Here is a 27,457-nt window from a genome sequence, read left to right as displayed (position 1 = left end):
TACACCCCGAGACGGACGAGGAGGTGCTCTTCTACCGCCGATACGGGATAGCTATGCTATTCTGTCCAGATGATTTCCTGTCGTGTTTGATCTGCATGGAGGCCTCGCAGTGCGATGACCCACGCTACATTCCAAAGCACAAGGTACAGAAATGCAGAGCATGTGTACATGTGCAATATAATTGTCTTAATTTCCAGCAGCTGCATAACTTACTACTATTACTACAGTTGATTGATTGATAGATGATTTAATTTGAATCTCTGAATTCTGATCCACTAAACTGTTACAGTTCGGGAGACACATGTCTAGACATCATTCTAAGGCCACCGTCAAGTGCAAAGATTGCCTGCTTGCGTTCGATACGGCAGCAGCCGCTGGCAAGCATCACCACTACGCTCATTCACTTCCAAGCGGTACGATTTTGCATCTCAGTCTAATTTACTAGTACTACTCCACTAATTAGCTACCTTTCCACATGTGGCATGCAAATGTATCTGCTATGTACAAATCTGCTAGATCCACATTGTACTGTCTCTCATCACACCAAGGAGTAATAATGTAATTAATGTAATACTAGTATTAAACATGTGTGTGTTAGTTCATTTAATTTATCTCAGTTCTGTCACCTTTGCTTCCCATATAGGAGTACGTACTATTGTTTCATTATCCCACTGATAATTATAGATGTGTTAGTTCATTCATGTTTCGCGCCTATTTTGCATTTCAACACAGTGCCATGGAAATGGAGATAAACTCAAAGAGATATCTCAAATGAGTGTTTTCTTTTTCTTTGTTTCCATACATGTAGGGTGGTGGAACTTTCCCACCTGAGCATGGCCCTTCATAAGTTCGTACAAGTCTACTACCAGCTGGTAATTGATTAATCAGCTAACTGTTGTGAAGGGTTTGTACATATATACTTATTCCCTTAGCCTTCAGATGATCCATGATTCATAATTTGAACTGTGTTCTAGAACACTAGCTAGCTAGATTGGAAGATTTTTAATTATGACGTGCATTAAACAGCAGTGAATGGCTATTTCTGATGTACTTTGATTAATTAATTGCAGGTTTCGTCGGAAAAGTAAGAAGCACACCAGATCGGGAAATATTAACTCTCAATAAAACAATGGATCGAGTTCGACCTGTTTCCCGAATATAGACTGATCTCCTCTAGTACTCGAGTTTAGAACTTTTTCCCCGCTAGCTGTGGATCGGTGAATTACTTGACCGAGGGCAAATGTAAGACACATTATTGCTGGCACATTTGTTTGTTCTCGTTGCTATCATCCAGGCCACCTGTTTTTGTGGGCTTGCTGCGGATCGAATATACATATGTGGACCGGGCTAGAAAATATAAATGGAAATTCATCTGTTTGTGCTTCGATCGATGCATGGGCACACGATCGACTACACAATTTGGTTCTGAAGTATTCGGTGAACATGGATTGTTAAGCTAAATAATTAGTTCAACGTTAGCTATATGGGTCTTCTAGTGTTTGGTTCTCTAGAGTCTAGCCATCTTGCTTAGGTACGGTTCTATCTATGGGCTGTGTGTTTGATATCCCATGTAATGTCGTTGTTCAGGTGAAGTTGATAAGCAACGTTCTTACTTCTTAACGGACCCTTCGGCTCTTTCTTGGCCTCACTGGTGGTCTATCCGACTTTTGTAAAGCTCTTGTTCGGGCTTGCGGCGTGGCCTCCCGCTGTTTTTTGAGCGATTGTGCAGATCCATTCTTCGGGACGGGTGACTAACCCTTCCTCATGTTACGAAAACTAGCTGGGAGACCTGCGAAATTACGAGGCTAGCATCCATATAAATTTATCTATTTTTTATATTTGACGTTACTTAAAATTTATTAAATTGCCATTGCGTTGTCTTATAACCTTCAAAGATCGAACCTTATCATCCTTAAATTTTTATAATTTTTATAGCTTTTATTTAAAAGTCACACCAGTCATTACCCATTACTCTTTTATCACCCTTTATTTGTACGATCTATCACTGCTTTTATTTATCTTCCTTTAAACCTTTAAAAATTGCACCTCCTAGTTTTTAGAGTCCATTGTCTCATCAGGTTCCATTATTTTAATTTTTAGGAGTGTTGTCAAACATCAATATTATATTTCTCTATGATCCGCCTATTGTCTTCCATATTTATTGTTGTCGGGATTTTAAAAATTGGACATAACTATCGTTGAGGTTCATCTTTTACTTTCTAGAAATCCGCCCAACCACCATGCCGCCGACTTCGCCACTATGCTCATGTATTTTTGTTATCATTGAGATTTTAAAAATCGAACATGATTGTCATTGCGATTTACCTTTTAGTTTCTAGAAGTCCCTCCAACCGTCGTGATTGTGCTGCTTAACGGCTTGTCTATCGCCCCTCCTCTTAATCATTATTGGGATTCTATTTATGGTATTGTTTATAGTTTTTAGATGTTGCATGAATTGCTACTGACTTACTGCTTTACAGGCCTAATGTTCCTCTCATCTTTACTATTATATATCATCGTTGAGTTCCAGATGGACTATTTTTTTGAAAATTCCATATTTTTCATTCCGATTTTTTTATTTGTGAACTCATAGAATTATTTTCCCATTGTCAATTTTTTTATTTTTTTATTTCAAATTTTAAGGGTTTATTTTTTTTAATTTCTAGAAGCCTCGCCAACCGCTGTCGGCTCCACCACTATACTCCTATATGACCTGCCCATTTATTATCATTGAAGATTTTTAAAATAAAGCATGATTGTTATTGCAATTCATTTTTTACATTGTAAAAGTCACGCCAACCGTCGTGGCTATGCCGCTTAGCGTCCTGTCTGTTATTCCACCTCTTAATTGTTGCTGGGGTTCTATTTGTGGCCTTGTTTATAATTTTTAGATGTCCCATCAACTGTTCACCACCTTACTATTTTAGGGCCTATTACTTGTCCTCTCTCTTCTCTCTTTATTGTTATTTGTCATCGTTGAGTTCTAGGTTGTCTTTTTTTTTTGAAAATTCCATATTTTTATTATAATATTTTATATTTATAAATTGTATTACTACTTAAACTTTTATAATCATTTTTCTATTTTTGAAATTTAGTTTATTTTTTTATTCCGAACTTAATTATCTCGTATTCAGCTGTATAAGGACTCTTATCAGATATTAGTTATTTTTAGTTCCAAATTTCAGTTATTTCTAAATTATATTCCTACATGAACTCTCTTTTTATTTTTTCTAATTTCAGAATTTATTTTATTTTTAATTCCGAATTTTAATTATCTTGTATCGGGTTCTTATATGAACTCTTCTTTCAATATTGCTTATTTTTAGTATTTCAGATATTTTTTAATTGTACGTCTACTTGGACTTTTATTTTCTTTTTCTTTGATTAATGTGGGATTTTTTAGCCTCCACAAGAAACGAAGTGCCTTCTTTCAAAACTATTTTAATAATATAATAGATATGTAGGTACAAATATTTATGTGAATAACACTTACAAAAAATACCATGAGAGTCGACTGGAAATGATCACTATTGAGGAGTGTCGACGTTTGATGTCGCGATTCCGGTATTTGCATAGTATGGGGATCGTTGGTACCAGGGTATATACGAGATTGAGGTAAAAGAGATGGAGACAGGGATTTTTATATAGGTTCGGGCCCCTGAATTGTCAGGTAATACCCTACATCCCGTTGGCCGAAGCCGGTCGTTGCTCTTATTCATCATAATCACACCATTACAATATTTGGGGTAGCCTATCTAACTGTTATCGACATGACGGTCTGACTCGTAGTCGACAACAGGGTAGCCTTCCTCCTCGAATCCGCATCTGGCGAGATCAGAGACATCGCTATATCTCTCCTAACGGTATCCGTAGGCACCGTAGGGGACTAGCCATGCCTATCTCTGAAGTCGATATCCGACGTTTTGTCTTGGCATATGTTGGCTTGTATGTTGTGGCTTCTGTTGTTCCGTATCCCCTCTTCTCCTAGGGGCCTTGTATTTATACCCATAAGTATTCCCTTGTCCAAGTAGAACTAGGAAAACCAATATGGATACAACCCGAGTAGTCCTTATCGTTTCCATGTAGAACTCTATTCATCCTTCATTATGCGGAACTCCTCCTATATCCGAAGGTTGTTTCCGCATAAGACATGGTATGTGGTGGGTCCTGCCGAGATTTAGTCAACTACTAATAGGTATGTGGTATTCATAACCCTGACAAAGAGTTAGTTAAAAACATAGGTAAATAACAATGAAAATGTTTTCCATGTAGCTTACAAAAGTATATATACGGGATAAAAGGAGAGACACCTAATAAAAAAAACTTAAACGGCTTTTGTGACGCCCAAGGCCCAAAAACATTATTGGATCCATCTCATCCAGTTTGACCACACCTAACACTACAACTCACTACTTTTTCGTCCTCACTTTAATAAAAAAATTCCAGAATCGGAGTTAGAGCATCTCCAACAACCACTCCATCAGACTCTCCAAGCCAAATTTTGGCCATTCAACCACAAAAAGGAGGTCCAACAGACTGGCAGCCATCCGGCTGACCAAAATCGCTGGTTGGCTGGCTAGATTTGGCCAGCCAAAACGCCTCGCCAACGGTGGCCCGCAGCAACTGTACTCCTCACGAGGTCATCGTCGAGGTCGTCGTTAGGGTCGTCGTCGAGGTCGTCGTCGCGAGCCGCCGCCGCCATCGTCATCCCCGCCCCGAGCTCCGCTGTTGCGCCCCTAAACCGTTGTCGTCGTCGCCGCCTCCCACCTCCCCGCGTCGCCGCACCACCGCGCCATGCGTCGACCGCCTCGACGGGAAGGAAGGAAGGGGGAAAAGAAGGAAAGAGAAAGAAGAAGGGGGAGAGAAAGATGAAGAAGAGGGGATAGATGTTGACATGTGAGTCCGATTTTATTTTGGAAAGGATTAATAGAGAGTCTGTTGGAGTGAGTATCTAGTTTGACTAGCTAAATCAGATGGAGAGTTGGCTTATGGGTGTTTGGAGAGTTCGATTTGGAGAGGCTGTTGGAGATGCTCTTACACTCACCGGGGGCTCTTCTCCTATCTAGGTGGTGTTTGAATCTCCTGAAGATGAAGATGAATATAAAGATTAAGTGTTTCACGTAAAACGAGGTGGTAATAACGTGTGATTAATTGACTTTTAATTATTACAAACTTAAAAAATGGATTAATCTGATATTCTAGAACAACTTTTATATAGAAAGTTTTCACACGAAATTCTCCGTTTAGTAGTTTGAAAACCGTTCCACGAGTATCTAAAATTTTATCCAACTTTCGTTGGAGAAAAGGTCTCCCTCGAGTTGAATTGGTGAGGTGGGATTATTTTTGCTACAGTACCAGCACTGCTGCTGCTCTGCTCGCTCTTCTGCTGCTGCTTGCACTGCGCTGCTATGCTGCTGTGGGCTGCCTTTTGCTGCTGGGCCGGCTAGCTACTGGGCTGCTAGCTAGCTTTGCTCTTTTCATTTTGCTCCTTTTCTTTTCTCTAATTATTTGCGTGGCGTTACGGCTTATAGTTGAGAGGAGTTTGAGAGATGGAATGGGAGTGTAAGAAATCTGAGCATTTTAATCTCACTTTAATCGGAAGATTTTATGAATTTAGGCCCCCTTTGATTCAAAGGAAATTCATAGGAATTTTAGAGGATTTTATTCCTATAGGAATTTTTCCTACAAAACCCTTTGAATAAAAGGAATAAACCCTATAAAATCCTATGAAATTCCTACGGAATGTCTCTTCCCATACAAGTTTTGGAGGAATTTTAACGAGAGGTAGAACCTCATAGAAGAAATCCTTTGAGTCTTTATCTCTCCTCAAATTCCTGTGTTTTTCCTATGGTCCAATCAAACGGTTATTCCTATATTTTTCCTGTGTTTTGCAATCCTCTGTTTTACACTTATATTTCTATCAGAATCCTATGTTTTTCCTATTCCTCCGTTTTTTTATTCTTATGATTCAAAGGGACCCTTAGAAAAGATTGGGACGGGGAATTAATCGATCCAACTCCCACCAATCTATCCCTAGGGAGGGGTGGTAATTGAGTGAGAACTCTGTTTTAAGTGAAAGATAAATACATCCTCACCGTACCGTTCATCATGACTTATAATATAATTTTCCACCTAAAAGTCACACATCAAATATATTAGAAGATATGAATTCTCTCATGAATACCCTCTTATTTCTCTCTAGCAATGTACCCAGCAAAAAAGAAATAATTAGAATTAAAAAATTAAATTCGCACGTTAATTTTCTCCATCAACTCCCTTAGCTAATTCGCATGCCCCTAGCGGATTACTGCCAAACACATCTAACGCTATTAAAAAATTAATCCGAATATATTATCATATTAGTCACGTCGACCACAAAAGAACTGGACAATGTGCAGGCCAACCACGTAGTGACACGTTGACCGGGGCCTCACATGTCAGTCACGGACAAACATCTGATCAGCAGAATATATCTGAAGTATAGTTTTAAGAGGAAATTTACAGTTCCTGTTTTCCAATAAATTTTTTGATACTTAAGGTACTTGATACCTAAATGTACCAAATTTTACACTAAATATAGTATCTCTAGGTACTTACTCAAGGACGACAAAATTACCTTAATTTTAAACAGACTAGAAAAATGCCCGTGCGTTGCAACGAGTGAAAAAAATTCTAATGATAATATACTTTTTTCATGCATAATCATGTCAATGACAATGTTTGTATTTTAATGAGCGACTTGTTTCTTTATAAACGGTTTTTTTTCTTGCACGATTTTCTCTAATCATTTTTCAGAAATGGCACATTTCTTTCTAACAGTTTTTTTCTAGCATGTTTTTTTTTCTTTTTTCACTGACGATGAAAACCATATTTTTCTCCCTTTTTTTGCTTTTCTTTTCTCGTGTGTTTTTTTGCCTGTTTTTCTGACAATTATTTTCTCGCGCGTATTTTTTGCTTTTTTTCGAATGTTCTTTTTTGCTTTTTTCCAATACAGGAGAATATATGGCGAAATAAAAGCCGTGTAGTAGATGGCAAAAATCGATGGATCCTATCCGACTCAAGCGTCCATCAATTTAGCGTTTTTTGGACAGTACTTTCAGATTGATTTGTTTTTTAATAGATGGTGTTTTTTTTTCTTGCACGGTTTTTTCAAACCATTTTTTTAGAAATGGCGCGGTTTTTCTAACAGCTTTTTCCTCGCATGTTTTTTTTAAAAATTTTTTTTACCGACAATGGAAATAAGTTTTCTCACCCATTTTTTAATTTTTTTTAGGAAGATGGAAAACCTTTTTAGCGTGTTTTTTCTTGTGCTTTTTTCTGACTTTTTTCTCACGCGTTTTTTGAACCATTTTTATTTTCTCATGCATTTTCTATTTTTAAATAGTTAGATTAGATTAGAGATAGAGAATAGATATATACTGGTTAGAAATCCTCGGACTTTGTTTCGCCTTTTTCATTTTTTTTCTCGCGTGCATTTTTTATTTTATACGAACCAGCTTTTTATTTTTTACGAAGCATTTTTTCGCCACTTTCTTAGGGAATCGGACGAATTTTTTTAGATGTTTTTTTTATTTATTTTCGCCTTTATAGGAATAAAACTTTTTTCCCTTTTTAAAGGAATCGGATCTAGCTTTTTTTTCCACCACTTTTTTTTTCCTTTTATAGGAATCAGATTTTTCTTTTCCGTTCGGATCTACGTTTGTTGTTGTTGTTGATTTTCTTTTTTTATGCGGCTTTTCTTTTTCTTTTTATGCACCTTTCTGTCTTTTCTCACCCTTTTATTATTTTTTTTAACTAAAACGACATCAAGTATCTTATTGCAAGATTATAGGGACTCAAATGTAAATATAAAAATTATATGGAATCAAATACAAAAGTACAAACCCAAAAATTAAAATCATATAAAAATGGAATGCTCACGACCTGTAGGTTTCGTTTTTGCAAACAGATCTTCAATCCGGCACATCAATTCTTTTCTCCAAGATATATGGGATATCACGATATAGATTGAAAACGAGAGGTGGAGAGGGAATAGGATCTAGGGGTCGGACTTTTTTTTTATTTTTCTCGCTATTTTTTTTTGACGATCGAAGAAAACATATCTTTTTTTAAGTAGTACTGGCAAAACTGCCCGTGCGTTGCAACGGGTGAAAAATTCCAATGACAATATATGTTTTTCATAAATAACCATGTGAATAATAATATTTGTATTGATTGTTGTAGCTAAGACATATCATAAGGAAAAATAGAACATCTTCCATAAATGGCCCAACCTCGACGATGGCAATCTTACTAATGCTTTGCTTTGCCCAAAAAAAATTGGATTATTCATGTGACAACATGCATATAGGCCCTGTTTAGATTTCAACTTTTTTCTTCAAACCTTCAACTTTTCTGTCACATCGAATTTTCCTACACACAAATTTTCAACTTTTCCATCACATCGTTCTAATTTTTTTGAACTTTCAATTTTGGCATGGAACTAAACACGGCCATAATCTAAAATACTCTTTCAATCCTATTCTTGCAATAAAAAAATATGATGAATCAAAATCCTACACTGCCTCGCATGGTCAAGTCTAAAAAAAAAGCCACCGTGCACTCTTCTCTAAATATCAATTTATAACATATTTACCTTTTAATATTATTTCCATATAATATGTTATAAAGAATAGTAGCTATAGTAGTATGATAATTTACAGGAGAATAGATGAGGAAACAAAAGTCGTGTTGGAGATGGAAAAAATCGATGGATTCTATCAGACCTAAACGTCCATCAATTTGATCTTGTGCTCAGAAAAAAAAAAGCACAACCAAGACTTGTCTTAGTTCCAGATGCCAGAACATGGTAGACTATGGAAGATACAAATGTTACGAATCTTTTTCATGAAATCAGATGCATAAATTCGGACATTTTTGCATTGCACAGTGCCGAACCAGTTTTTTTTTTTAATAAACGGTGGTGTTTTTCTAGCTTTTTTTAAAATAAACGGTGGTGTTTTCCTCGCTTTGAGTCACACGGTTATTTCAAAGCTGTTATTTTATAAATAGTGATGTTTTTCACGTGTAATTATACAGATTTCTCAGAAAAGATGGTTTTTTTCCTCGCATTGAGTCAGATGGTTTTATTATCTTTTTTTATAAAAGTGTTTTACTCTAACAATTTGTTCGGAGCGTTTTTATAGGGCTTTTTTTTCTCGCGCGGTTTATATAAACTTCGACATCTTAAGGTGGATTTTAATATATGATAATTTGAATGGATAAAAAATGTAATTCGAAAGGGGATAATTGAATTCGCTTTTAAATTTCCAAATCTACTTTGACGGTATTTATGGAATCAGACATTTTTTTAACGTTGCACGGGAATTTTTTTTCCATTAACCTTTTTTTTATCGGTTTATACGTAATATTTTTAAGAATCTAAAAATATCGGATAGAAATATTTTTTTCCCTTTTTTAAGAGATGGAAACCTTTTTTTACACTTTTTTTAATCGGACAGAAAAAATTCGCGCTTGCTTTTTCTTGGCCACGGACGACGGTATTTTTTTTAAATTGGACGGAAATATTTTTTCGCACATTTTTCGCCTTTTTTTAGTGCTTGTTTTTTCGGTAAAAAATCTTTCTTTCCTTTTTTTAACGGAAAACGGAAATCCTTTTTTGCACTTTCTTTTTCAATCGGACAGAAAAAGTTTTTCGCATTTTGTTTGGCGCACAGACGACGGAAATTTCTCTACAGTCAGACAGAAAAAGTTTTTTGTATTTTTTTTTACGCACAGACGACGAAAATTTCTCTAATTTTTTAAGTAGTGGAGAGGAGATAGAGATAGAGAGTAGAGATAGGGAAGAGATAGAGATAGAGATTTCTGAAACCTGTTCGGTTTCTACTCCGATCTGATCCGCGTCGATCAGTTGCGCTGCTTTATTTTAGCGGATGATCTGGCGGCACGCGGCACGTACGTACGCCTTCATCGACGCTTAATCGATCTGTTTCCATGGACACTCCGGCGGACTGGTCGGAGCTTCCGGCCGACGTGCTCGGCCTCGTCCTCCTCGAGCTCGAGTTCCCCGACCTGTTCCGCTCCGCCGCCGTCTGCAAGCTCTGGCGCGCCACCGCCCGCGACATACGCCGCCTCGGCCTCTACTCCCGCGCGCAGACGCCCTGCCTCCTCTACACCACCGCCGCCGCCGGCCCGCGCGCCGCCGTGCTCTACAGCCTCGCCGACAAGACGACGTCCTACACGGTCCCCCTCCCGGACCCGCCCATCGCGGAGCGCCACGTCGTCGGGTCATCCCACGGCTGGCTCGTCACCGCCGACCACCGCTCCGAGCTCCACCTCCTCAACCCGGCCACCGGCGAGCAGCTCGACCTCCCACCCGTCGCCACCATCGAACACGTAAGGCCACTCTACGACGACGCCGGGAACCTCAACAACTACAAGCTGGTCTACTACGACGGCGGCGGCAACAGTCACCGGAGCAACGACGATGACATGCACACGGTGACGCACCCGCCGGAGACGTTCAGGGAGTTCTTGTATCTCAAAGCCGTCGTCTCCTCCGACCCATCGCGCGGCGACGACTACACGGTGATGCTCATCCATCACCCATATCTTCAGCTCTCCTTCGCGAGATCCGGCGACAAGAAGTGGACATGGATCAAGATGGGGAACAATGAGTGTGAGTGGTTCGAAGATTGCATCTACCACGACGGCGTGTTCTACGCCCAGACCGTTCACGGCGCCATCCACGCCATTGATGTCGTCAGTGCTTCTTCCTCCTTCACCCATAGGCTGATTCTCAAGCCGACCATGGGTGAATTGGGCACCCTCTACATTGTACGTACCACGGAAGGTGACATCCTGCAGGTCTTGCGAGTCACGGAAGAAGATGAAGGTAGCGAGCATAAGGACGTACGAACAACTGAAATCGGGGTGTACAAGGTTGACTACAAGAAGCAAGATCTTGATGACGTCGATGACATTGGTAACAATGCATTGTTTATTGGGACTAGTTACTCGATGTGCTTGCCAGTGAAGGATTATCCACACTTGATGCCAAATCACATATATTTCGACGATGACTACGGGTACTTGGTTCACCGTAAACATCTTCGTCGGGACGTTGGAGTTTATGATTATACGAATGACACTGCGATCGATGTGGAGTATCCTCAGCCGTGGCTGAATTGGCCACTAGCTCCAGTTTGGATTACTCCAAGTTTTACTAAAACTGCAAAATATAGTTGACTATATAAATGCGTGTAATGTTACCCTTTGTGTACATTTTTTTAGTAAATTTTACCCTCGAGTGTCGAATCGTTTGAGCGATGGCTGACGATCTATAAAAAAAATAAATAAAGTAGTAAAAATAATTTATAGGTAAAACTTATTTACAACTTAAAAACCAATTCTACAAAATACACTACTCCCTCCGTTTCATATTATAAGTCGCTTTGACTCTTTTTTTCAAATTTATATTAAAATGTAGCAACATTTTTAATACAAAATAAACATATTATCAAAATAATTCAATGTTTCATTTAATGAAAGTAATTTGATGTTGTAAATATTGTTAAATTTTTCTATAAATTTAATCAAACTTAAAGAAGTTTGAATAAGAAATAAGTCAAAAGGAATATGAAACGAAGGGAGTATCATATAGAAAACGTAAAATCAACTCTAGAATTAAGTTTCAAATTTTGACTTTTGGCTATCGATGATAAGCTAACAAGCACATAATGATTTGGTGAGACTTCAGAGCTGTTCTCCAACCAAGAGCGCTCTGATGATTTTGTCAGTCCATCCATCTACCAGCATGAACATGTGTCCTCCTTCAGGGAATTCATGATACTGGATCCAAGGAAGCCTCTGGGCAATGTACCGTTGCAGCTCAACCAGCACCAACCTGTCTTCATAACCTTGCCAGATGTGTACAGAACCCTCATTTTGAGGAAATGGATTGGTAATATTCATTGGATCAAACTCCCACTTTCCAAAAGCAACAAGCAAATCACGATGTGTTGATTCATAAATGCCTTGCTGCCTAGATTTATTCTGAAAAATCAAGAAGCAATCAGTGATATATATATGTCAACATTCCAAACAATTGCTCTTTAAAAAAACAAATCTAAACCGATAGTGGTATTTATGGTTTGCGATAGTATTATTTTAGGTTAATTTGCATATAACATGTTCCACTTTTCAGTTTATTTTCTCTTCTTGATTTTTTTTTCATGTACCCAAACTGGACCACATTAGTGTAAATCAAGCGATTTTTTGAAATCTACTATAATAATGCAAAATTCATTCAAAACCATTCTTAAAAACGCATAAGTGGTGGTTCATAAGGGTTAAACAATCTCTGATTTTACCTCAATGAGAGGCATTGCCATCATCTTCTGAAGAACCTCCAAATCATGCTTGCTGAATATTTCAGGGTGGCGCATGGCTGCCGCAGAAGAAGGGAGCCACTTTTGTGTCATCCACAGGTAGAGCAAAGATGGCATGTTGTGTGTAATCCAGAGTGTCCTCTGCTCTGGCACGATGAGCCTCTTGAAGGCTTGCCTGGATAGCTCAGCAGGGAATGAAGGCCACCAGTAGTTGATAATTGGCACAACCATGGCAGCTCCTGCAAGCCTGCACATAGGTACACAGTATATATAGTGAAGAGTTGCGAATATCAGTTTTTTTGGGTCTGTACGGTACGACGTTGATCACACTTTTTTGTTAGGACGAGTTTATAAAATCTACTCCCTCCGTCCCAAAATATAAACATTTTTAGCATAGTGACAAATCAAATATTTTTAATTTGACTACTAATAGCAAAATAATAAGAAAGTTCAATAATGTAAAATTGATATTACTAGATTTATCATTAAACAAAATATTATAATATACAACTCTTTTTATTTAAAATATCTATATTGTTGATCAAAGTAGCATCTTAGAGACTGTGTCAAGGTCCAGAAGTAATTAGTAGTATAAGATTTATGAAAGAAATTTTAATCCACACATGTCATTTTTATATTTCTAAATTAAGTAGTAGTATCAAAATTTTTAATGATAGTTATAGTTTCAAAAGTTTAACCGAGAAAATGTCAAGCCACATATGGTTTTTGACCGAGAGCACTACTACCATTTTAGCATTATTACTTATTGCAGTTTCAGTCTTTACCTGTTTGGTATGTACTGAAGGCATCCCCAAATTGAGTATCCTCCCATGGACACTCCCAACACATAGAACTTGTGTCCAAGCTCGAGCTGGTCAGCAAGCTCCTCAATATCCAAAGCCTCACTCTTCACATCCCTCTTAGGATTCGGATCACTTTCCCCATACCCTGCTCTGTCGAAACCAACAATGTAGATTCCCAGTTCATCCACCAGTTCCTGAATTTCGACAGACAAACTAAGCAATCAATTCAGAAAAGCATGAAAAATCTAAAAGAAAACATGGACAAAAAAAGATGACTTTTTTTCTCAAATCTAACTGTTCGTGATGTTTGCATTTACCTTAGAAACCTGCAAGGGGAAGTCCTTGGTGGAATCAAACGCATGGACACTGATGATCTTGAACTTGGCCTTGTCTTTCTGAACTCCATCTTCTCTGTAAGCAAGATATCTTCCATCTCTGAGCTTGATTCTTGGAGATGTCACAGGAGGTCCACCGGGTGAGCCACACAATTTTTGAGGTGGTGGCCGGAGAATTGCCTGGAATGCCAATCCAAGCAGCACAACCAGGAGAACGATGAGTATCCTTGGAACCATGACCTTCTCCTAGATCCAGTTCTTGATTTCAGCTCAGGTGAGGTGATAGATGGCAATGGAGGAGAAGAAGCAGCAGCAGCAGCAGCTATCTTCCAGAGTTCCAGGTCCCTGTGGCTGTGCAAAGCAGATGCAATATCGGCTGTTGTTTACTCCATTGGTAGTCTGTACCCATCATTGCATGGACCCATTTTGGTCACTTTATTTGCTTCTTTATTTAATTGAGATTCTTTGCTTGAGCCTGTGATCTGTGGCTGTAAGCAACATAAACTGTTGCCTCTACATGGTTGTATCTAGATTGTGATATTTGCTTATATCCTGTAAATGTTTTTTTTTAGTGAATCGGCAAGTTGCTAATTTCAATTGAATAGAATTGAAGTAAATTTCTGTACAGGTGTTGACATGAAAAAGTTGTAAAAGGGTTATCCTTAAACAGCAAAACAAATAGACACTGGCTCTTACTAGCGCCTATGTTTTGACTTCTCTTTAATTTTTGCCAATAAAACTATAGATGAGAGCTCATTATATTGAAAGATTTTCTCGTTTCTTTCCTTCCAAATCTCCTAGGAGCACATGCGTTTTGGCACATTCTCCATGTTTGTTGTCGCTTCCCACCATTCGTGCACTGTCGTGGTGTACCGACACTCCGTTTGGTCTAGCTTTTCGCACGACAATCCATGTAGCGAGCGATCTCTCTGCAGATGTAATTTGATGTTGTGAATGTTCTGTTTTTAGGCCATGTTTAGATCCCACCCCGAAATTTTGCACCCTGTCACATCGAACGTTTGAACACCTGCATAAAGTATTAAATATGGACTAAAAAAATAATTAATTACACAGATTATGACTAATTTGCGAGACGAATCTTTTAAACCTAATTACTACATGATTTGACAGTGTAGTACTAAGTAAATATTTGCTAATGACGGATTAATTAGGCTTAATAAATTCATCTCGCTGTTTACCTACGGATTCTGTAATTAGTTTTTTTTATTAGTGTCCGAATACCCTATGCAACACCCTATATAATACCCCATGTGACACGCCAAAACTTTACCCCGCTAGATCTAAGTACCCCCTTAAGTTCCATCAATAGAGCGAAAGTTACTTTTAGGTTGTTGAGAACATATCTCCAGTACTGTGAAAATGGAGATGTAGAGGTGATGATGCTCTGGTTGGTAAGGACTGAGAGGAGCTGCTGCCAATGCCACGCAACCACGTTTGCATTCAGGTTTCCCACTTAACTTTATTCCTTTCATAATGTTGTCCACGCGCATAATTTCATACTCTTTTTTTGAAAGTGTTTTTATTCTCTGAGTAGATATTCCCTCTTTTTTACATTTCACCTAAATATGTTTTAAAAAATTGATAAAATAGATTAATATGAAATATTCCACAAACATGCAAGTTTAAATTTAACTTTTATAAGTTATAACAAATATAACTGCGAATGTACATTAACTATTTTAGTTAATAGTTTATTGTTCTCTTATTGCAGCTTGTAACTAAATTTGACCTTACATATTTGTGGAGTGATATATTTTCATATTAATCTATGTTGTTAAATGTTTTAAATTTTTTATGACTATTTAGGTGGCATACAATTACAAGAAACAAGTGAATGTCTCTTTAAGGATGAAAATCCATTTTTTAAAATTATTTTCAACTATGTTTTGCAGATAGCTTGAATTTTTTTTCTGGTTTATTGATGTTACGAAAATACCATTATCTGGGTGCGTACTGACAGTTTGCGCTGGACAGCATGCCATCAGCTGTCCTGCATTCTTGTGTTTCTCATCCTGTGCTTCATCAAGAACGCCTTGTCATGTCGCATTTCAGTGCAGGTAAGCATAGGCGTGCAATTGGTGTCAGGCATTCAGAACAAGATATCCTCACCAGCAGTCAATACATTTTTTACAAATTACTATTCCCTTTCTTCACTCATGAAGGTTTGGGAGTTGGGACCATGGGCTTGTTCGGTTTGTTAGTTGTTACCGCTTTCATCCTTTCTAAATTTCGATATTACCAAATGTTGGCTAAACATATTCATACTAATGCCACTCTACCCAGCTTCAGAATTTTCAGAAGTTTCCTCTCATAAAAACACTTGAAAATTTGGTGAAGGCACAAACCAAATACATACAAAACTGAAATTTAATAATATCAAAGTTTGGCATTACTAAATTTTGATATGGGTAGTTTTGACAGCAAACTGAACCAGACTGATGTTTCCCAAGCGGGTAGAGTGCTTGAAGAACTGAAATGGAAAGATCTCTCATCGATGTCGACAACTTGTCAGGGGCTCATATACGGCCCAAAACTGGGACCTGATTACCTGAACCAGCAACAACCTCTTTCACTTGTGCGAACTGCCAAGTGCTCTGAATTTGAGCAGCAAATCTGTTTGTTCACCTTCTGCAAAGCAAGAAATGCAGGAAATACGGTCACTGGATGTCTAGTTAGATCTTAGATCTGTAACATTTCACACATTTTGTCAATCAAACACTCGAATAAAGAGATAAAGTCATAAAACTTGACCATAGCTAGTGGAGATCGTCAACCAAAAAAACATACTTTTGGATTTGAGTGCAACATGAAACGGCCAATTTTCAGAAAACTAGTACAGACAAAGGAAGTTCAATAACGACTGGAGTTAACTGACTGCTGCCAAAGTTCTGGAGCTGGGTGAACAAGTGAAATGTGCATCAGGATACGGTAATTGAATAATGAAATATTATTCTGGAAGATGAAAAATATCAGCATTTACGGATTGGAGGAACCTATTGAAAATTATCAGCATTTACTGATTGGAGCAACCTATGATATCAGTATCTATTGGCCATTGACCACACCACTGATAAACGGAATTGAAATCAATTTCAAAGAAACAAAAAAGATAGCCAAAATTCACATTGAGTGTAATCTTGTGAGCTGACTCATACTCAATCAAGCAGCGACACATTGATCTAATAGAGATTCTTTGGGGGCATGGCTTCCTCTAGAGTCACCCTGTCATGATCTGAATATCTGATTTCCTACCTGCATTGTCCCACAATGATCTTCCCACCAATATGAATTCAGGCAACTTAGTCATAAAAAAGTTAGATCAGGTAGCTTACCATTGTGCATCTTCTGGCTCAGTGGGTGTCTCCTTTTTACCCAATAACAATTTTGACAGCAAACAGAAAACATCACTGTCTGCATGGAAGTGGAAAGTGCTTATGGTGTGTAAGGGTTATACAAACCGATTAGCGAAGCAGAACAATATTGATAAGCAATTTTAATCTTCTGTGACTAGTGGAGAATTACCTGTTACAAAACAGCTGAAGAAATATTCGTCTAAGAAATACAATGGTAACTCACAGCTGACCTTGCACGCCTGTCCTGACCACTAGTGACAAGTCAGCACACCAAGCTAAAGGTGCACTGCTAGTCTACATCACAGATAAGTTACCATTAGTTACAGCCAACAGTTATGAGGTTCCACTAAATCAGCTGTGTCAAGCAAATATTATGGCATTAGGAGTAGAAAAATGCTGCCAAGGTGTACTTGACTACAGTATTTTTACTTGCACAAAATGTCAAGCAAATATGATAGCACTAGACCAAAAGAGCACAGTGCAAAAGGCTGTACTTGGCTCCACTACTTATGGCAATATAGAAGTATTTTTAATTCCTCAATCAAGAAGAACCTATGATCTTTTTATCAGTGAAGTGACATCTCAGCACCAGACAGTACCCCCACACGGTGAAGTGGTGGCAGAAGTGGTGGCAGCAGTGCGGCGCTGCACCTCATTCGTTTATTCTGTTCCTTGCTGTGCTGCCATAGCACTCCAAGGAAGAGAATAAACAGATAATAATGGTATAATCCAGTTGGTATCACAGTTTGAGAAAGAAAAATTCCAACAGCATTTCAACTCCATAGCTTGCTTTTTGTTAACAGAAAAAGAAGAAGCTACGTGAGACTTACCCAGACAAACAAGGCTGCTAACGACAAACATTTGGGGGTTGATAGGCTTCCACGCAGACAGTGTAGAGTGCATCTGCCTCATAGATAACAAAAGAAGGTCATTGAAAACAGTAGGATAAGAATCTCAGCAAGCCAAGCCTTTATGTTTCCGTAGTGTAACATCAAATCTAGCAATCAAGAATGAATTTGTATTTTACTCCTTCCGTCCCAAAAAGAATCAACTTAGTATAACCTATCCTAGGACAATGAATCTGGACAAGTGTTTGTCCAGATTCATTGATTCTTGTTGGGACAGAGGGAGTAGGTGAACGGCATCACTCCAGAAGGATTATAGTCCCTTTCCTTTTCTTTTTTTTTTCTCATTTTATCCACAATTGCATACCTCCTAAAAGTGGGAAATTTTATCTACATGTTTCTTTTCGGTAAGGTATTTGCGGCTATTTGCAGCTCCATCCCCAAAACCCATCAGTCAATTTATTGCCAAAAAACTAAAAAATAAATTTGTATAATAGCTCATCTGTTTTTCTTTAGAAAAGTATAGAAATTACATGACAATTTGATAGTGTGCAAAAATTCTGCAGACTGCATTGTCATGCAGGCCTTACATATAGGGTCATGAGCCCCTTTTCCCACCACTATAACATAAATTCAGCAACATAATCTTCAGAGATCTCCTTGCCTGAAGTGTCTTATGTTTCATAAAGAAATAACATAGGTAGTGATCTATGATACTCCCTCTGTTTTTCTTTAATGATAATTTAGAATGATTGCAATCTATCCTAGTAAGATTTAGATTATGCTACGATAAAAAAAGGGTAATTGGATTTGTCATGTAAAATGGTATTAATAGGACTGATAATTAAAAACCTGTCATATCAATATATTACTAACATATAGTGAGATAAATTAATGGTCAAGTTTGTGTCCAGAGTTGATATCCAAAATAACAAGAAAAATAAAATTACTTTAAAAACATTTAATTTCAATCAAATAAAAAAGTAAGTGTTTTCTTAATCTTCAGGACATGCATATAAAATTATAAATAATCAAAAGAAGGCCTGGAATAGAGGAATATGTATAAATAAGATCAAACAAATATGCACATTCGTACATATCTTATGATTCTGGTGGAAAATTCTATCATATATCCCTACAAGTCTACAAATTGAAAGAAGGTAGATGAAGTATTGCTTTTTATTAGATTCTGTCAGGAACTGTTACAGGGGAAACAAGGCCCTTGGTTGGCTGTCTTGCAACAAGTGGTTAGATCCTTTTTGTAGCCTTTTCAATTACTTTCACAGCATAACCACCTAAAACACTTACTACGACACTTACTACGCATGCCTCGCGGTCTCTTTTGAGCATGGACAGCATGCTTCTTGCCACTATAAATAGAGGCTCATCACTCTACAATGCCCAATAAGCAACCAAGGGCACATTGAAGTGCACTAGGTTTTGTCATTTACAACTAGCCAGAGCACTAATTTCGGAAAATATAATTACCTGTCCCTCCAAGGCTCCAACCATGTCTAGGTCTGTGGAGCCTCTTGTTGTTGGGCGGGTGATCGGAGAAGTTATTGATTCATTCAACCCATGTACGAAGATGATAGTAACCTACAATTCAAACAAGCTTGTCTTTAATGGCCATGAGTTCTACCCATCAGCAGTTGTATCTAAACCAAGAGTCGAGGTCCAAGGGGGTGATATGCGTTCTTTCTTCACATTGGTACGGACTGGTCTAACTCTATCCTGGGAGTTCCATAGTTAGCTTTCAGTGCATTTCATACTCTCCCCCCCCCCCCCCCCCCCCCCCCCCCCCCCCTATTAACCATAACTCGGAATGCTTCAGGTTATGACAGACCCAGATGTGCCAGGACCAAGTGATCCATATCTAAGGGAACACCTACATTGGTAACCTTCAACACTTCTTATCCAAAATCTATACATTTGTGTCCAATTGGTGATTATTGATTCACTATAAAATTTATGTTTCTGATGGAGATGGCACTAGTAGTCTAATACCACATATTTTTCTAGTTTTCATACAAAACATCATATTTCTAATAAGAAAAATATTTCTTCCAAAAAACAATATATTTCTGAACAGATAATGACCATGGTGTGGCCAAATCATTAAATTTACCCTTAATATTTATGCAGGATTGTAACTGATATACCTGGAACAACGGATGCCTCTTTTGGTAGGTCCTCTCCCTAACCTGCATTAGATCATTCCATGCTTGCATGTATTTGTTCTTAATATGCATCTTTCTGGCATTTGAATTGCAGGACGGGAAATCATAAGCTATGAGAGCCCAAAGCCCAGCATTGGTATCCACAGGTTCGTTTTTGTGCTCTTCAAGCAGAAGCGTAGGCAGGCTGTAGTTGTGCCATCCTCTAGGGATCATTTCAATACACGCCAGTTTGCTGAGGAGAACGAACTTGGCCTTCCTGTCGCTGCTGTCTACTTCAATGCTCAGAGAGAGACTGCTGCCAGGAGACGCTAAAAAATTCCAGCTGTCATTATCCCCGCTGTGATAAATAAAAACCATCCAATAGTTTCTCCTGTCATCTACATTATCTGCCACATCACTAGATTGTGGATCAAGGCTTCATCATTACGTCATTTGCCTCAAGAAAATCTACAATAAACCAAATGCATTTGACAGATTGTATCAGTGTCAGATTGTTTCCCGTATCAAAAATTAAGTAATGGATTGTTTTTGTAAGAAGATTGAGAGTCATGATAAATACCAGTGCATTCACATGCAAATATTAGCAATCTATAACTGATACAGGGGCTAGCTGGCAAAAAAAGCTTTATCCACCAAATGCACTTTCTGGCTCCACAAGATGTGCACTTTTGTTGACACGCGATCTGCTGGACATGAAGTTTGTTAGATCTTGCTGTGTCACCTTGTAGAAGGACAAACAAAGACCCTCCTGACCCTCCTAACTGTATTGCACCAGCGCCGCTAGCCTGCTACCACATTCCTAAAAACATGACATAAAAGGGATGTACCCATTGTATCCAGAGGAACACCCATATGAAATTGTCGGTGATCCAGAGGAACATCCAAACGGCCGGCAATAATCCATTCTGTAGCATGTACACATTCTTGCAAAAAATCTGACTATCAGGCTATGAGCTCTCCTTCACTATTTCCCCTTTTCCCATTGAATCACAACATTTCCCTCTAAGAACTTGATTCTAGATGAATATCATTTCATAAATCTCAACCTCCCTAGAAATCGGATTGGATTCGGATCTAATCCCAATTTACACAAACAAGTGTACCCCCATTGCTAATCAGGCTGTACCCCATTAGCACAACATGATGAGAAATTTGAAGCATACTCGTGTAATCTGCTGGAAATCCCAAATCTCCTGCGCAGAAACAGTCGGACCAGCAGCAGAGTAGCAGAGAGCGCAGGTGCAGCAAACAGAATGATGCGGTAACAATGAACTGTAAAATCAGATGGGGATGGGTTGGCCGAGGCCGAGGCCGAGAGAATCCTCACCCGCTTCACCTGGCTCGCCGTGGAAGTCGTCCCGGGCCGGCGGAGACGATCACCGTGTGGTCATCTACAGGGGATATCCCGCCGCCGCGGGCGGCGGCGTGCTCGCCGAGGAGAGGGGCCGTGGCCGCGACGGCGAGGTGGCCGTACACCGTACTTATTCAACAAGCGGAGCGTATGTCTACCAGTAGTAGGCTTGGGCCGCACATTGTAAAAGTAAATTTGCAATTGAGGCCTCATTTGGTTCGGCCCTCAAATGTATATGGGCCAAAATTTCGGCCTATACAGAGAAGGCCTAAGTGGGCTTCTTTTGTGGGCATCCGATTCAACTGGCCACATATGGACCAGTCAACCACCGCACATTCTCTTCTCTTGACCTGAATGGTCAATCACGCTCTAAACTGGCGGTTACCACAAAAAGATACTAACTTAAATTAAGTTTAATTTTAAATTTACATTTAGAATAATTTTGTACAATTGCCGGGCAAAGCTTGAAGTAACAGACATAAATTTTGTCCAGTAAAATCACAAATGCCCTTAATTCCAAACAACTGAAAATTTTGCACAATTTGATAAGATTGGTACCATATCTAAGCTGGGATGGATTCTAATAGCTCGAGTGGATGTCCACCCGTTTATTGCATGTCAACTAAATGGCTACGAAAAATTTTCAAAAAAATTGGTAAGATAAATCAATATGTAATATATCACTCCACAAACATGCAAGTTAAAATTCAATTTCTACAAGTTGTAACAAAAATAACAAATTTAACTGTAAATATACATATAGTAATTTGAGTTTTGTTTGTTATTTTTGTTACAATATGTAGAAGTTAAATTTTAAATTATATGTTTGTGGATTGATACATTACATATTGATCTATCTTATTCATATTTTTTTTAATTTTTTTCATAACTATTTAGATGACATGCAATAAACGGGTGGACATACACTCGAGATGTTAAAATAGTTTCCCTATCTAAGCTAGCTAGTACAAAATTTCAATCCCAGAAACTCAATCTGTACATCGGCTATATATACACGTCAAATTTCATCTCTCTTTCTTGCCCCTTTGAATCAGTAGAACATATTCGTTCATCAGTATCGCTGAAAATTTGCCAAGCTTTGGAATCTTGAGAAGGAGAACCTCGCCGAGTTATTGCTGTTGTGGCGGCCAATACGCGTCCTGCCACCGCCGCCGGACGTGAAGAAGAACCTCCTCCACCTCCAGCTAGCGTCGTCGTCGTCGTCGTCGCCGCACCCACCGCCGCCGTGGTAGCGGCGGCCAACGGGATACGACGAGACGACGACGAAGCTGCTGCTCGCCGTCACCGGCACCGCCCTGCTGACCGAGCTCACCGGCAGCAGGCAGTTGGCTAGGAGCGCGTCACCGCCGTCTTCTTCGTCGTCGTCGTCGTTGGCGGCGGCGGCGGCGGCGACAGCGACGCAACCGCTGCTCGTCACGAGGCGCTTGGTGTAGTACTCTTCGCCGTCACGGTGGTCGATGAGGGCGATGTCGAGCTCGAACAGCTCGTCGTCTTCGTCTTCGTCTTCGTCATCGTCGTCAGTCACGATCATCCCAATATTCTTGTCGTCCTCGCCGCCGGCGTTGAGCTGCTGCCGCTCTCCGGCGGTGACGGCGGCGGCCGTGGTGATTTCATGGTGGGTCGTTGCGGCGTTTGCTTCTACGGCTGCCATTGTGAAATGTGAAATGGTAATCTTGGTGGTGCGATTTCGATCGGTTGGGTACGTGCAATGCAGTGCAGTGCAGTGTAGGTGTATATATGCTTTGCGGTTTGCACGCGTATAGACGTGGTAGAGAGAGTCGGGGACTTGATGGTGGTTGGGTTGATGTCTGTCTCGATGTCTTCTTTTTCTTTTTCTTCTTTTTTTGTTAGATTATGTTGGTGCAGATTGTTGGGAAATGACGTAGGGGACATGGTAGGTTGCCCAGTAGGCTGCCTACTTAGTAAACGTGATACTATCTTTTATCAATTCAGAGTTTCAGACCTTTCAGAAAAACAAATTCAGAGTTTCAGACCATCTAATAAGTCGTATTACTAGTAGAAACAGCACAGTTAGCTGGAAATTTCGCAGCTCATTGGAAATTTGTTTAGATCTATTATTTAATTACAAAGGAAAAACAGAGACCACCACGACTCACTTTGAAATACTACCTCCGTTTCAGGTTATAAGACTTTCTAGCATTGCCCACATTCATATAGATATTAATAAATCTAGACACATTAATATCTATGTAAATGTGGGCAATGCTAGGAAATCTTACAATATGAAACGGAGGAAGTAGTAGAGATTGTCCGTTAAGTAGAAGGATTATGTAGGATCGAAACACAAGAATTAAGCCAACCAGAAGGGAGGTGAATGGTAGGTATACCCAAAAACCGAAAAATTTTAGCGGAAATAAAAGTTAACCTCGAAATCGACGAAAGTCGGTCTGACTGAGATTGATCTGTCGGTCTGACCATGTGGATGCCGCCGATCTAACCGGTATAGATCACCCGGTCTGACCGCCGATGTCACCTGCCGTGCCTGTCGCCGCCGCCGGTCTGACCGCCCGTATGCCGTCGGTCTGACCGCCGGTATATCGCCGGTTGGACTGCCGAAACTCGGTGAAATACAAATCGAAGAACTCTTAAAGTGGATGACGACTTTATTGATTCTCTCTGTGTTTACAAAGTGCACCAACAGCACTCCTTACAAAAATTTCGACTAAACTCGAAACCCTAACTCAAAACTCAACTCAATTGCTCTCAAAAGCGATACCGGGAAGCCTCACGCTCCCCCTCTATTTATACATGAGGTAGGCAGCCTACAGCCACGAACCAAACTCATACTAGGAGTCCTAAACACCTTAGAAAACCCTCTAGTACAAGACACAAACTTTACATAACCAATCGTACCAAATTTGGACTCCTTCCAAATTCGACTCCGCATCCCATACGCACACAATACCTCCATCGTATGCCATATGGAATCTCCACCAACCATATGCATCAACTCTAGCCTAAGTATCTCGCATGATCTCTGACCACCACGGACGTCGTCTTATCCCCAAGCCGACTCCCGGTCCATCACCGCAAATACTTTCCCGAGGCATCGAGTCACCTACACATGAAATAAACAAAGAAACCATATTCTGAGACCAAGCTATCTCCAACTTGACTCATTAGTAGCAAACAACAGTATCCAATACGTATAGTATCCATCTAGAAGCCATAATCATAAAAGAATCACAGATATCCAAATAAACAACCCGAAACCGAAACCGACGTAGCGTCGGCCGGTCAGACCGCAGGCTGGCCGGTCCGACCGCTCGATCACCGCCAGTCTGACCAGCATACACAGCCCGGTCTGACCGGTCACATAAAATAACGAACCTACGATTCACCTGTAAATCCAATCATCTCCAAAATCACTTCGTAAATAAATTCCAAATAACAAAACCAATAATCTCCAATGCCCAATTGTTCATCACAGAATAATAATAAAAAACACATTTGATTTTACAATCTCCCCCTTGATGAACACATTGGCAAACCCATCAAAAATGTTTTGGTGTTTGGAAAAATAAAAACAAAAGTGGTAAAAGCACACTTCGTACAAAAGTACACATCGTGCTCGAAAATCCAAAAGAAAACTTCTCCCCCTTTTTAAAAGAAAGAAATTCCCTCATGAACCCAAAAAAAAAACATGCTCTTCTCAACAACTCGTCAAAAATTCACCTTGCTTCTCCAAAAATCCAAAAATTTTCACATTACTTCTCCCCCTTTTGACAATGATTTCATCAAGCATAGGAATTATGTTTATTAATATTCAAGAGCTTAGCATACATATAGCATATCAAGTCATGTATTGCAATAAAAAGAAGATAAACCCATCTATAATATAACAAGCATGCATTAAAGTATAACCATGAACCAAAGATTTTACAATTAAGCTTAAATCAACAATCAAAATTCATGATTTCATACGATTTATAATGCAACATTTTAACAAGCACATAGGTTGAAGAATAAACACTAAACACATACACCTATTGCATTTATCACTCTTTCTCAAATAACCTTTAGCACAAAATAACCAAGAGAATTTTTTTTAACTTTTCTTTTTCTTGAGCCTTTTTGCTCATATTTTTTTCTTTTATTCCGGGTACGTCCCTGTCGTCAAGACTGTTTCTAGAGATTCGGCACCCATTATTTTGCTCACATCGAATACGTCCCTGTCGTCAAGACTGTTTCCAAGGATTCGGTATTCATTTTTTTCATATTTTTATTCTCTTTTTCATAATGAGCAATTAAAGCTATTTGAGGAATAACAAGTCAATAAAGCATATATATAGAGCATTTACAAATCAAACCATATGCTAGCATCAACATTGCATATTTACTTAATTCAAGTATAGAATTTAAGTGTCATGCATCATCTCCCTTAAAAGCAAAATCTAAATCTCATGAAAAGACTAGAATACAGACAAGCTATGTTAGAGACAAATAAACCTTCATAGTATTGCTAGCATGCACAAGAAAATACCATATGTATAAACAAAGCTCTCTTTTCTCAATTTTTCATTGTCATATTATTGCTTGATAAAACCATGAGGTACAAACTCCCCCTCAAACCATGCCAAAAAGATGAATTATGCCCAATTCACCACAAAGAAAAGCAAAGCGATTAGAATCCAAAGGTTTAGTGAAAATATCAGCAATTTGTAACTTTGTGTCCAAAAACTGCAATTCAACATCTCCCTTCTCAACATGATCCCTCAAAAAGTGAAAATGAATATCAATGTGCTTTGTGCGTGAGTGTTGAACAGGATTCTTAGCAATATTGATAGCACTAGTATTATCACAAAAGAGAGGTACTTTATCAAAAGTAAGACCATAATCTTTCAAAATAGATAAAAGCCAAAGAATCTGAGAACAACAACTAGCAGCAGCAACATATTCAGATTCAGCAGTTGATTGGACAACACTAGATTGTTTCCTAGAAGACCATGCAATCAATGATGTACCAAGAAAATGACATGTTCCACTAGTACTTTTCCTATCAATTCTACAACCCCCAAAATTAGCATCAGAATATCCATTTAAGCATATAGAAGATGAAGTAGAATACCAAATTCCAAACTCAAGTGTATGATTCAAATACCTCATTATTCGCTTGACCGCTTGACGATGTGAAGCACGAGGAGAAGCTTGAAAGCGTGCACACAAACACACAGAAAATTGTATGTCTGGCCTAGAAGCAGTTAGATACAACAAAGATCCAATCATACTTCTATATTCCTTTTGATCAACAGCTTCTCCATCTTCATCAGGATCCAACACAGCTGTAGAACCAATTGGTGTTGAAATTGGCTTGCAATTCTCCATCTTGAACCGTCTCAAAAGATCCTTCGTATACTTCGTTTGATGCACAAAAGTACCTTGAGGTGTTTGCTTAATTTGCAATCCCAAAAAGTACGATAACTCACCCATCATGCTCATCTCAAATTCCCTGCGCATAGTCTCAGCAAAATCTACAACCAAAGCGTGAGTCGAACAACCAAAGATGATATCATCCACATAAATCTGAACGAAAAGTTGATTATCACCATGCTTAAGAACAAAAAGCGTTTTGTCAACCTTTCCCATTAAAAACCTTTCGCAAGCAAAAAGTTCTTAAGCCTATCATACCATGCCCTAGGAGCTTGTTTCAAACCATACAAAGCTTTAGACAATTTATAAACATGGTTGGGAAAATCAGGATTTTCAAAACCTGGTGGTTGTTTGACATAAACTTCCTCCTGTATAAAACCATTTAGAAAAGCACTTTTCACATCCATTTGATACAATTTAAAACCTTTTGAAGCAGCAAAAGCCAACAAAAGTCTAATTGCCTCAATCTAGCAACAGGAGCAAAAGTCTAGCAAAACCCTCAACTTGAGTAAAACCTTGAGCAACAAGTCTAGCTTTATTTCTCACAATCAAACCATCCTCATTTTGTTTATTTTTGAAAACCCACTTAGTTCCAATAATATTATGTCCAGAAGGTGGTTCAACTAAAGTCCAAACTTTGTTTCTCTCAAAATTTTCAAGTTCTTCATGCATGGCATTAATCCACAATTTATCAGTTAATGCATGTGACACATCTTTGGGTTCAAAAGAAGCAACAAATGCAGAACTTGCACAAACATCATGAGTCGT

General features: G+C 38.9%; 4 protein-coding genes and 2 long non-coding RNA genes across 9 annotated transcripts; 2 read left to right on the top strand and 4 right to left on the bottom strand.

Moving 5' to 3' along the window:
• Positions 1 to 9,855: 9,855 nt before the first annotated feature.
• On the top strand, positions 9,856 to 11,539 carry LOC127757221 (putative F-box protein At4g22180). Its single transcript, XM_052282694.1, has one exon. The coding sequence runs from the start codon at positions 9,994 to 9,996 to the stop codon at positions 11,245 to 11,247; it is 1,254 nt and encodes a 417-aa protein (XP_052138654.1). The 5' UTR covers positions 9,856 to 9,993; the 3' UTR covers positions 11,248 to 11,539.
• Positions 11,540 to 11,620: 81 nt separating this feature from the next.
• On the bottom strand, positions 11,621 to 13,902 carry LOC127757222 (uncharacterized). The gene is made up of 4 exons (XM_052282695.1): positions 13,510 to 13,902; positions 13,175 to 13,386; positions 12,372 to 12,636; positions 11,621 to 12,054 (listed from the first exon to the last, which is right to left on the bottom strand). The coding sequence occupies exons 1-4, from the start codon at positions 13,762 to 13,764 to the stop codon at positions 11,755 to 11,757; spliced, it is 1,032 nt and encodes a 343-aa protein (XP_052138655.1). The 5' UTR covers positions 13,765 to 13,902; the 3' UTR covers positions 11,621 to 11,754.
• A 1,695-nt stretch (positions 13,903 to 15,597) lies between these two features.
• LOC127757669 (uncharacterized) lies at positions 15,598 to 20,056 on the bottom strand. Of its 3 annotated transcripts, XR_008013505.1 has the most exons (7): positions 19,909 to 20,056; positions 19,235 to 19,345; positions 17,732 to 17,804; positions 17,071 to 17,195; positions 16,881 to 16,959; positions 16,704 to 16,800; positions 15,598 to 16,176 (listed from the first exon to the last, which is right to left on the bottom strand). It is a non-coding gene; the product is annotated as an uncharacterized LOC127757669 (long non-coding RNA). The 3 variants fall into 3 exon arrangements; XR_008013507.1 differs by lacking the exon at positions 16,704 to 16,800 and having other exon boundaries at positions 17,732 to 17,808; XR_008013506.1 differs by lacking the exons at positions 16,704 to 16,800; positions 19,909 to 20,056 and having other exon boundaries at positions 15,603 to 16,176; positions 19,235 to 19,471.
• On the top strand, positions 19,257 to 20,246 carry LOC127757668 (CEN-like protein 2). The gene is made up of 4 exons (XM_052283235.1): positions 19,257 to 19,457; positions 19,581 to 19,642; positions 19,892 to 19,932; positions 20,021 to 20,246. The coding sequence occupies exons 1-4, from the start codon at positions 19,257 to 19,259 to the stop codon at positions 20,236 to 20,238; spliced, it is 522 nt and encodes a 173-aa protein (XP_052139195.1). The 3' UTR covers positions 20,239 to 20,246.
• On the bottom strand, positions 20,228 to 21,408 carry LOC127757670 (uncharacterized). Of its 2 annotated transcripts, none has more exons than XR_008013509.1 (3): positions 21,254 to 21,408; positions 20,486 to 20,612; positions 20,228 to 20,373 (listed from the first exon to the last, which is right to left on the bottom strand). It is a non-coding gene; the product is annotated as an uncharacterized LOC127757670 (long non-coding RNA). The 2 variants fall into 2 exon arrangements; XR_008013508.1 differs by having other exon boundaries at positions 20,486 to 20,609.
• A 703-nt stretch (positions 21,409 to 22,111) lies between these two features.
• LOC127757667 (uncharacterized) lies at positions 22,112 to 22,984 on the bottom strand. The gene has a single exon (XM_052283234.1). The coding sequence runs from the start codon at positions 22,947 to 22,949 to the stop codon at positions 22,350 to 22,352; it is 600 nt and encodes a 199-aa protein (XP_052139194.1). The 5' UTR covers positions 22,950 to 22,984; the 3' UTR covers positions 22,112 to 22,349.
• Positions 22,985 to 27,457: the final 4,473 nt, after the last annotated feature.

Source organism: Oryza glaberrima, chromosome 12 (genome assembly GCF_000147395.1).
Source record: "Oryza glaberrima chromosome 12, OglaRS2, whole genome shotgun sequence".
Lineage (NCBI taxonomy): Eukaryota > Viridiplantae > Streptophyta > Magnoliopsida > Poales > Poaceae > Oryza > Oryza glaberrima.
The sequence above is the reverse complement of the archived record's forward strand: the minus strand, read 5'-3'. Positions and strand labels throughout refer to the sequence as shown.